Source organism: Prionailurus bengalensis, chromosome D2, assembly GCF_016509475.1.
Source record: "Prionailurus bengalensis isolate Pbe53 chromosome D2, Fcat_Pben_1.1_paternal_pri, whole genome shotgun sequence".
Taxonomy (NCBI): domain Eukaryota; kingdom Metazoa; phylum Chordata; class Mammalia; order Carnivora; family Felidae; genus Prionailurus; species Prionailurus bengalensis.
This window is the reverse complement of record NC_057351.1, coordinates 70626490-70637640: the sequence shown is the minus strand read 5'-3', so window position 1 is coordinate 70637640 and position 11151 is coordinate 70626490. Positions and strand designations below refer to the sequence as shown.

At 45.2% G+C, this 11151-nt stretch overlaps 1 protein-coding gene across 1 annotated transcript; it reads right to left on the bottom strand.

Moving 5' to 3' along the window:
- Positions 1-9413: 9413 nt before the first annotated feature.
- On the bottom strand, positions 9414-11033 carry ADRB1 (adrenoceptor beta 1). Its single transcript, XM_043597602.1, has one exon. It carries the CDS (start codon positions 10945-10947, stop codon positions 9526-9528), a length of 1422 nt encoding a protein of 473 aa, XP_043453537.1. The 5' UTR covers positions 10948-11033; the 3' UTR covers positions 9414-9525.
- Positions 11034-11151: the final 118 nt, after the last annotated feature.

Sequence of the window (11151 nt, the reverse complement as noted above, 5' to 3'; positions counted from 1 at the left end):
ATACATAAAAAAAGAACACCAGCTAAAGTCCTAATGCTTTGTCAAAAGGCAAGAATCCATACAACTTCCCTTGCAACAAAGATTCAACATGAGCTCTATTTCTTGTGTTAAGAGAGGAAGATAATGATTATGAATCTGTTTCAGGTGGAAAAGAGCTAAGCCGATGATGCAAACTTTGAGAGGGCTGTGGATGTTTTGTTTGCTCCGAACACATGTTTTATGGATATAATGTCATTTTTTTTCACAGTGTAGAAATGCCGAAGGAACATTTAAAACTGAAATCTGTGTGTTGGTGAAGTGGAATATGATTCTCTTAGTTATGTTGACAGCTGGGGCCCGGGGAGACCATGAAGGGTAGGGAAAGGGGCTTTTTCTCTTGATGTCCAGTAAGAATAATGGCTATCGATCTCTCAGAAAGGAGAGACAGAATACGGTAAGTGACAAGGAAATCTACGATTTTGCACATTGACAACTGAACCGAGAGCCTAGAACATGTCATTCTGAGTTAACAGATTTAGTGAAGTGTCTGTTTTTAACGAATGATAATATACAGTATCCCACCCTCAGGTACATAACTCCGGCAATCTATGTGCCATTTCTAGAAAGAAATCCATTTCTTAGAAATGTTTGAAAATAACCCCTCGTTTCCCATGACACGAGGAGGGGTTGTCTCCTGTGCAGGTCTGTTGGAGGTTTTGCACCTTTCTTAGAGAAATATTCTTTACGTCTGTGGGAAAAATCTGAATTTACAAAGGAAGTAGAGGGTCATGTCACATCTGCTTGCAGTGCATGGGTCTAGTTAAGCCTGTGATCGCTACGTGCCTGGATTGCTGGAGAAGCTGGAGAACTCGGTTCTCTGATCCTAGTCAAATTGTCAGTGAAGGTTCAGAGTCGATACTTTGTGTCGGGCAATGTGCTGGGCATTGGAGAGTCAAAGAGAAAAAGACAAAGCCTTGGGGCGCCTGGGTGGCTCAGTCGGTTAAGTGTCCGACTTCGGCTCAGGTCATGATCTCTTGGTTTGTGAGTTTGAGCCCCACGTTGGGCTCTGTGCTGACGGCTTGGAGTCTGGAGCCTGCTTCGGATTCTGTGTTTCCCTCTCTCTCTTTCCCTTCCCTGTTCAGGCTCTGTCTCTCTGTCTCTTGCTCTCTCAAAAAATAAACATTAAAAAAAAAAAAAAAGACAAAGACTTTATCCTGTAAGAACTTCTAGTTTGGTGAGGAACGGACAAGCCATTTGGTGCATGGATAAGAGACAGACTTAGGAGGGACTTGATCAAAACCGCTCACCTGTTGCTTTGAACAAATTGCTTGATCTCTTATTCCTTACTTCCCCTGGGGACATGACCTTTGGACATTTTCCAGGCCTCAGTCCTGTGCACATAGAAACCTACTTGGCCAAAAAACATTTTTCTGGGTCAGCTCCTGAGGTTGAGATATAAAAACCAGAAAGCCAACTTAATAATGAGCTCATATCTATTATAGGAAATTATACAAATCTTACTGTTTTTTTTTTTAATTTGGAAAATGTGATCACTGAATTTACTTAACTCAGAATTATTTTGAAGGTGAAGATGTTATACCCACGTATCATGCCTCTGATGCCAGGTTACTCTTTCTAAAACACTCTTTTCCTCATGACACTCTTGTTCATAAATCTCCATGCTTTCAGGAAGGTTAGAGTTCAACACTTTTGCATTAGCCTTCTGATCCATTCTCAAATGACTTTTCCAACTTCATCTTCTAATTACTGCATCAACACGAACTGTCTGCACTTGGCAATTTGTTTGGAAATTCATCTGACCACACGTATCTCTGTGGTTTTGTTCCTCTCCCCCTTATAACTTCTCAATGAATGGCCTTTCACGCTGTGTTTATCCTCTTATCCAAGATCCACTTCGGCATATGCCACCCTTCCACCCATAATCCACCCACCGTTCCTTCTCTGAACTCTAAGCTCAAATGTCAGTACAGGAGCCACTGGCCATGTGTGGCCATTGAGCGCTTGCAACGTGCTGAGTCCCAGTTAAGGTAGTCTGTAAATGCAACATACACGCCCGATTTAAAAAATGTAGTATAAAAATAAGTTATCTCATGAATACTGTTTTATATCAATTACGTGTTGAAATGATAATACTAAGCCTGTTTATTTTTACTTTTGTAAAAAATGTGGATAGTGGAAAATGTAAAATTAAATCTAGAACTTGCATTATATTTCTTTAAAAAATTTTTTTAAAAAATTTATTTTAGAGGGAGGGAGGTAGAGAGAGAGAGGGAAAATACAAGCGGGGGAGGGACAGAGGGATTCTTAAGTGGGATCCATGCTCAGGGCAGATGGTCCCCTGATGTGGGGCTCGATCCCACAACCCTGGGATCATGACCTGAGCTGAAGTCGGACGCTTAACCGACTGAGCCACCCAGGCTCCCCTTTAGTCACTTTTCACATGTGGAGTTCCAATCTCCCCAGCCAGGGAGTGCCTTGGGGACAGGCTCAGAGTCTTCAGCTGGTTGCGTTCCAGACAGCACACTCTTTCAATGCATAGTACCTTCCCATCTTTTGAGAACAGCTGAGCATATGAATCACATCTCCAAGACTAATCACAGAAATCCTCTGAGTAACCCAGGTGTCTCCTGAGCACATCTAACTGAAAAGATTTATTTTTCCGTATAGGTATATTCATGCTCAAAAAAATTTGAAGAAAACTGTGGACGTTTGCCCTTTGGGGAGGGAGTTTTATTGGTTGCCTGTGTGGAGAAAGATTTACATTGTCCGTTTTGTCCTGTGTTCACAAGGATGCCTTAGGCATGGGCTGTAAGGACCTATCAGTTTTCATGTTAAACTTTGCCACTTTGTACAATCATTTTTCAGATCTTCAGAATTTTGTGGCTCTGGTGATATTGAAAAACAAAACCAGCAGCACGGTTCTAGGAAGGATGGGATGTTGATGGCACTGGGCCAGGTGCCACACTTAACGCTTGTTTCATTCAGGTCTCTGGCCAGGAGGAACCCCTGTCACTGGGGTGAGTCCCATTTGAACAACAGAAAGAATGAAAGAGTTTGAAGTTGTTTGCCAGAGGAAATGGAAACAGTGCGCAGAAAGCTGAAGAAGGGGTCATCAGAAGGATTTTTACAGAAAATAGTGGATCAGTCATCCTTTGTCAGATTATATTGGGATCAGCCATGAGTCAAAACAGCGAGAGGGATTTGTGTTAGCTACAAAGGAACTATTTGCTGATAGGACAGGCTATAAAATGGTAAAGCGGGTCTTTAAATCTCGAACTGAATGCCATCCATTTCGGGGGTCTGCGCTGATCAAGGTATAGACTTGCTTGAGTAAAGTGGTGTTGTTTACCAGACATATCAATGTCTTTCCCACACCAAAGAGTCTGGAATTTGTCTTAGTGACTCAGTTTTACTTAAGTATGCTTATTTTAAGAAAAAAAATTATTTCAGGGCTGATCACAGACTCATTTAAGCACAAGGAATTCTTTAAGAGGAGCGTCTTACCAAAATGTTACCTTTAATGGCTTTAGAAAAATCCCTGGAGTGCAGAAAATCTCATTGGAACATCTATTAATGTTTACTCTTTAAAAGCATTTTTAACAAGGACATCAAGATTGCAGGTGAATTCCTCTAGTTAACATAACAGATATTTTAAGTCGGTCAAATTCCCGTGTATTTGCCACTGTTTGTGGAGTTGGGAACAATGAAACCCAATACCCTGCAAGCCACAAAAGAGGTAAACAAAAAGACAAACTTAGCACATTTCATCTCTGAATTGCGATGCCCAGAAAAGAGAACAATTCAGAGAGTTGCTTTTAGCATTTACAACTCAGTCAAAATTGTAGAGGTGAGCAACTTTTCAAATTGACTTTTCTCACAGAGGCTGTGGGTTAAAAATCATTGAACAACCATTTTTGCTTAGCACATGGCAAACAGGTTTTTTAATCCGATGTTTGGGAAGGTTATTCAGTTGCGGTTTCTGCAGAACTTTAAACGTAATAAAAAGGGAAGGACTGTTTGGATGCATGGGGTGTTATATATTTTTTTATTCCTCTTAGCCGTTCCTTGCACTCATAAAGGAAAAAAAAAAAAAAACCAGCCACCGAGGATTTTATAGGTGGAGTTACAAGGAAAGGGAAAAGAAAGTTAAGAGGAAGCATTTGAAATGATAGACTTTGCAAAGCAATAAACTTCTATTTCAAAGGATTTCACAAACAAAGTCTACTGATCGGGCTTTGTGGGAAGTGAACCTGAGGTGCAGGGTAACCAACTGACTTTCCCAAGGTCACTGCCCACAGTGGCCAGCCAGAGCAGCCAGAGTCTTTGGGCCATCTGCTTGAACAAGTTTTCTGCTCTCCAAGAGTAGAAATTGACCCACACGAGCCTAGTAATGGCTAGGAAAACTGATTTACAGTAAGCTGTAGTGGAATAGCTAATGTTATCCTTTGCAGGCAGGATGCTGAAAGACTGACAAAGCCATCAGTTCAAAACTGAAAAATAAAGAAAACCAGAAAAAGAAATCCTAAGAAAGCCCCACACCCTGCACTCAACGTGAAGACCTTGTATAGGAAATATACAAGTGAAAGTTAAAACTTTTCCCATGAATAATTATGAGCAATACTGAAATTCTCAGGAAGAAATCCAAACTTAAGACATTTCAAATGCATCATAGGTAAGTTTCGTGGCATAAATAGGAAGAAAACAGTGTGATCTTGCTGATACTAGTTAACAGCTACAATGAGCAAGGGATGGTGGAGAGAGAAGAAAGAAATTGCAATGAACACGTTGAGAGATGTTGAAAATCAGAGCTTCAGGAAACTGTTCATGGGAAATTGATGCTGCTGTGAAGACAGTTTACCTAGAACTAGATGTTCTAGATATTTCGAGTTCATTCAAGAAGAATTGAAGGGAGTGCTCAAGAGAAGGGCCAGGGAGTGTGGCGGGTCCCAGACAAGAACTGGCTTCAGGTGTGTTCAGAGTGGTCTTTGAACGACATCCAAGTGAAGGCAAAGGCTTAAAGGGCGTAGACGGTTCCTTCCAAGGCTTTCTTGGGTCCTGCTGACATTACGGCAAAGATCATGCTCTAACTATGACCTTATGGCGTAAGCTTCTCCTTGGGGCTGCTGTTTTTCCAGTCTGTCTTTAGAACAATTAGATTTCCCTTTGATTACATTATGAGGGCTATTTAGTAGAGACCCTTTAAATGAGAGCAAGGTGAAAGTGGGAATTTCAGGAGAGGTGTATTTCTCAGAAAATAGTTCTATGGGGTTTTGCTTAAAAATCATTGCAATGTAGCAATGCAATTTGGGACACACTGAATCACAAACTCTGAGGACTCAGAAGCAATTTTCTTGATGCAAATGTAAATAATATGGAGGGTATGTGTGAAGAGGAAGAAAGAGAAATTAATTTAATTCCATTTGCTGATGCGACTGTAGCACGACTATTTTTAGGTATAATCCAAACAGTGCATATCTTCTCCATTTTGATTAGTAGCAAATTGGCAGGGATTCAAAAGAATTAGTATTTCTCAGCACATTATGCCAGAAACGTACGAATAAAACTAAATTATCTGTGCCAATGTGTTTAATTTGAATTAGTGCTAAGGTTTTTTATTTATGCTTTTCCTTCAAAAGAACTAATGGGTCCAGCTTTGTTAAAGAAATTCTTTTAAAGCTTTTCACATATGGCAGCAAAACTTCACAATTTTCCATTAGACCCTGACTTAGAAGCTCTCGCTAAAAACTTAAATGATAATATCATCCTGATAACTTTCGGTGTAGAATTTCCGTCTGGCAGCGTTACATATTTGCCAGAGGAAGTTAGCATGTTCAAAATGCAAAATCAAAATAAGCTAGGAAAATGTGCTTCAACAAGGAAAGGTTTCACAATAGCCATTTAGAAGTTATTAATAATTCTGAAAAAGAAGTTATTAATAATTCCAGTTCCAAAGAAAGAATGGACTGAAAAAATAAACTCCATTTGCAAAGTTTTATATAGACAAGTTCACCAAGGGATTCAGCTATGTGCTATACCAATTATACATTTCTTCTTTGGAGAGAGAATTTATAGTGGCTGGAATATCTTGTTACACCAGAGTACTTTGCAGCGTGCAGTGGAAACAGAATTTCCAATGTAGCGAGGATCAACGAATCTCGATCACATAGAAGGTCACTCTTTTAATTTTAAGGTTTATGCCTTTGGAACTCGTGACACACAAGCCCATGGCATTAGGTTGACTTTCTGCGTATTCATTGCTTTCCTCTGTCACTTCTGGTGTGTATTATTTTACCAGATTAAACAGGATTGGCAGTTCTCTCCTCCCATTGCCACAGCTGTTGGGATTGACAGCCCAGCTTCCTGCATTTCTATTGCAAATCAATGTCTGTCTTCTTCAAAAATAACAAAAAGTAGTATTCATGGGTAGTTGGAATCACCGACACAGTCTGTTCCCGAATCCTTGTAACCCTTAGGGGACTCAAGGGATCATAGAAAAATCTTTTCCCATTTCCTACAAATATATAAAACTGGTCCCAAGATTATAGCTGTCTCTTCTAATTCACTAAAGAGTTTAGACTACGTAGTTAAATTATATATATTTGTTTGTTTGTTAAAGTTTAAAAGCGTTCCATGATTTTAAAACCTGAGGTTTGATGGGCCTGGAAAAATGTCTTTTTATTTAAATGCAAAGGCTTATTTAAACAAAATAACAGTGAGGAAGTCAGAAAGTGAAGCATTAACCTGGTACTTGAATGTTCTTCAGATAAAACTGTAGGTGTTGTCTATTAATTGTCTGCTATAAATTAAAATAAAGAACAAAACCCCTTACAAAATGCATCGTACATACTCATAGTGGGGTAACTGAGGATAAAGTGGGCTCTATTTTTTCCCTGGGGAGTGAGATTTCATTCTGAGATCCATTTTATACTTTGCAAACTAAGTTTCTTTCAGTATTTTTCTTTGTATTTTTAAATAAGTGTTGCCATCTTCCCCCTCCCCACTTTTCTTCCTCCCTCCCTCCTTCCCTCCTTCCTTCTTTCCTTCCTTCCTCCCTCCCTTCCTTCCTCTTTCTTTCTAAAGGGGTTAAACTTCATAGCAGCTTTTGTTCATACAACCTTCTGTTGGTCTCTAAAACATCTACATCATTAGCCTTTCTCAGAAGACTGTCTCCTGGTCTTTAGAATGAATATTCCACTGCAAAAAAAGGATAATCAATCTTGACTTTCCTGAGAAAATAGTTTCTTCATCAGAAAGTTCAGTATGAGTCAAAAACTTTATACTCTTCACTTTGGTTTCTTTACAGTCATGAAATATAAAGCTTGCTTAAAAATACAAAGATAAATACTTAAACTTATTTTGGAGAATGCAGAATCGATCCCAGGCTGGAATTTCACTATACTTTCTTGGGGAATCAACTTTATGACAAATATCCTATCCATTTGGGTGTCACAACTTTGCTAGGAAATTACAAATCTTCACATTTGCCTTTTCCTGTGACCTTCCCACCCTAAAATTCTGGGAAAATGGTCTATTTAATCATACAAGAGAAGAAAAACGTTTACTTAAAAGCTGTTGTTATACATTTTTACTTAAGCATAAAAGCAGTGTTCATGCTAACCAGCCATTGGAGAAATCTGTACACACTGATTGTCATCTGTAGGCTGTGATTTACTATTGGAAAACACAAACAAGCTGTGGAAGCCACTTACCTCATTGCAAGTAGGCGACTGATTATTCAAGGAGTTGGTGGGTTTTTTTGTTTTTTTGTTTTTTTTTTTTTCCTCCTGCGTTTCTGTGCAAAATTGCAATTGAGCTACCTGGCTGTATCACTTTTTTTTTTTTTTTTTAAAGCTACACCATCCCAAATGTTACTTCTTAAGTCAAGTGCAGCAGATGGGATCTTGAAAACATCTCTCAGTAGTCTAGAATACCTTGAATCCGGCTGTGAAAATTTAGGGCAAGTCTGCAGCTCTCAGTAGGTGCATGCCTTATTTGGTCTAGAGGCATTTTGCTATGTTACTGAGTCATGAAAAGCTATTAAAAGAGCGCTATGGGAAACCCAGCCTATATTTTGAACAAAACAAACTGTCTTTTCCATTATCACTGACCCTTTACAGACACGCGGTACGTAATCTTGATTGTGCTTCATTGGTATTTATTGCACATGGACCAATCCCTCACACAGTAGTTAGTTGCACCAGAGTATAAATACTTGGTAAAACACACGGAGGAAATACAATTTACAGGCGGGTGCTAAATTTTACCAGCAGATTCACGTGGGCACTTGGACATAAAAAAATAATGATAAAAATCCTTAAGATAATTATATTTATAATATGGATACAGTTACAGTACCATGATAAGAGTATAAAAATGTATTTTTCCAACAAATCATTAGCTCAAGAACGTAACAGACAACAGAAGTAGAGTTTTGAATTTTATTTTAGTTTTTTAAGATCTGCCCCCTTCCCCTTTAAAAAATATTTTATTTCTTTTTGTGCAAGTCATACCTTCTGTGGACATTACAATTCCTAACACTGTGCAAAATGGGATTTGGAACCACTCTTTGTTTTGTTTGTCGTTGTTGTTGTTTTTGTTTTTTTGTGTTTTTTGTTTTTGTTTTTGTTTTTTACCCATGTGTGCAGTAATCTGAACTGTTTCCTCTTGTTTTTGTTTTTTGTTTTTGTTTTTCTCTCCTGTCTTCAATGGACAGAGTTACATGTCACAGAGGCTCAGCGCCTGGTCCTCCCAACTAATATTGATACATAAATAAGCTGTTTAATATAAACAAGTCTTTCTATCTTGCTGTGCAATTTGCACAGTGTGAGGTAGAAACCCCTCAGCCTGACCACCGAGGCGCGCGGGGACTGCAGGTTTGCCCTACAAACAGAAAGCAAGGTGACGCTTGTTCCAAGAATAGCTTAAAATTTCTTGAAACGTTCCTTTGCATCCATCCTTTCCCTCTGCTTTAAGAACAGGAACCATCATTACTCAGGAATTAACAGGAACTTTCTCTGCAAAGCAAAGGGAACATGTCCTGACAACTGTCATTCCCCCTTCTCTCTCCGGTTGACTGCTCCTGTTCCCGGGAATGGGACGGAAGCCCAGTTGATAGACTCCCTGCTTCTCCTTTCTACTACCCAGTCCTCGAAGCAAGTGTCAAAAACCACCTGGAAGTGGGGGTGGGGGGGTGGGGGGGGGAGACAACCCCCCCCAAACGGAAGATGCATCACACGCACACACCAAAGAAGGCCGAAGCACGCACAGAAAAAAAGAACCAAGACAAATCTGCAAGCCACTCTCCCAGCCCTCCCCAAACTTTCCTTTCTGTGCAACGGTCCGCGGCTTTTGCGTTCGCCTTGGAGGATTCAGACCAGCTTTGCGGGCTTTGAGTTCACCTGCTCTGGGGCTTGCGTAAACACGGATCTCTCTCCCCTGGGAAGCCAGTGGGGGCGCCTGGGCGTTCTCGCTCCCGGGGCGCGGGCGGGGGAGGGAGGCGCGGGCGGCGGCGGCGGCCGCGGGACCCTACACCTTGGATTCCGAGGCGCCCGCGGGGCGGCCCGGCTCGTCCAGGCTCGAGTCGCTGTCCGCCGCCGCCGCCGCCCCGCCGTTGCAGCCGGCCCAGGGCTCCAGCAGGCGCGCGGGCGGCGCGGCCCCGACGTCGTCGTCGTCGTCCTCGTCCGAGGCGGCCCCCGGCGACGGCGGCGGCCGGGTCCCCGGCAGGCAGCCGGAGGCGCGCGGCCGGTCGCCGGCGGCCGCGTGGCCCCCGCGGGCGGCCCGGCGCGCGAAGCAGAGCAGGCGCTGGAAGGCCTTGCGGAAGTCGGGGCTGCGGCAGTAGATGATGGGGTTGAAGGCCGAGTTGGCGTAGCCCAGCCAGTTGAAGAAGACGAAGAGGCGGTCGGGCACCAGGTCGCGGTGGAAGGCCTTGACCACGTTGGCCAGGAAGAAGGGCAGCCAGCAGAGCGTGAACACGCCCATGATGATGCCCAGCGTCTTGAGCGCCTTCTGCTCGCGCAGGGCCACGAGGCGCGAGGGCCGCCGCTTGCTGATGCGCCCGTTGGCCAGCGGGGCGGCGGCGGCGGCGGCGGTGGCCGCGGGGCGCGGGGAGCCGGGCGCGGGCGCGGGCGAGGGGGGCCGCGCCGGGCCGCTGAGGAAGCGGCGCTCGCAGCTGTCGATCTTCTTCACCTGCTTCTGGGCCTCGCGGAACACCCGCAGGTACACGAAGGCCATGATGCACAGGGGCACGTAGAAGGACACGACGGACGAGGCGATGGCGTAGGCCCGGTTGGTGACGAAATCGCAGCACTTGGGGTCGTTGTAGCAGCGGCGCGCCTCGTCGCCCTCGGCCCGCCACCAGTGCATGAGGATGGGCAGGAAGGACACCAGGGCCGAGATGGCCCACACGGTGCACACCAGGGCCCGCGCCCGCGCGCGGGTCAGCAGGCTCTGGTAGCGGAAGGGCGACGTGATGGCGAGGTAGCGGTCCAGGGCGATGACACACAGGGTCTCGATGCTGGCCGTCACGCACAGCACATCCACCGAGGTCCAGAGCTCGCAGAAGAAGGAGCCGTACTCCCAGCGGCCCCGCATGACGATGGTGGCCCCGAACGGCACCACCAGCAGCCCCATGACGAGGTCGGCGCTGGCCAGGGACATGATGAAGAGGTTGGTGAGCGTCTGCAGCCGCGGCGTCTTGGCGATGGCCACGATCACCAGGACGTTGCCCGCCACGATGAGCAGCACGATGAGCGCCATCAGCAGGCCTATGCCCGCCGTCCACTGCTGCGACAGCGGCGCGGGGCCCTCGCTGGTCGGGGTCAGCGGCGAGGCGGACGGCGACGCGGGCACCAGCAGTCGCGCCGCCGTGGCCGCGCCGTCGGGGAGCGGCGCGGCCGACGACAGGTTGCAGGGCTCGGAGGCGCCCAGGGCGAGCGCCCCCGCGCCCATGCCGAGCTGCGGAGGCCGGGGGCGGGGGGTGTGGCGGGGCTGGGCCGTGGTTGGGGAACACCCCAGGGGCCCGGGCGGCGGGGCGCGCGGAGGGAGGTCGCGGCCAGGTCAGGGCAGCCGCTGCGCGGGGCCGGAGGCATGGGCGCCGGGCGCCTTCCCCGCCGGAGCCGTGCGCTGTCGCCGCCGCCGCCGCCGCCGCTGCTG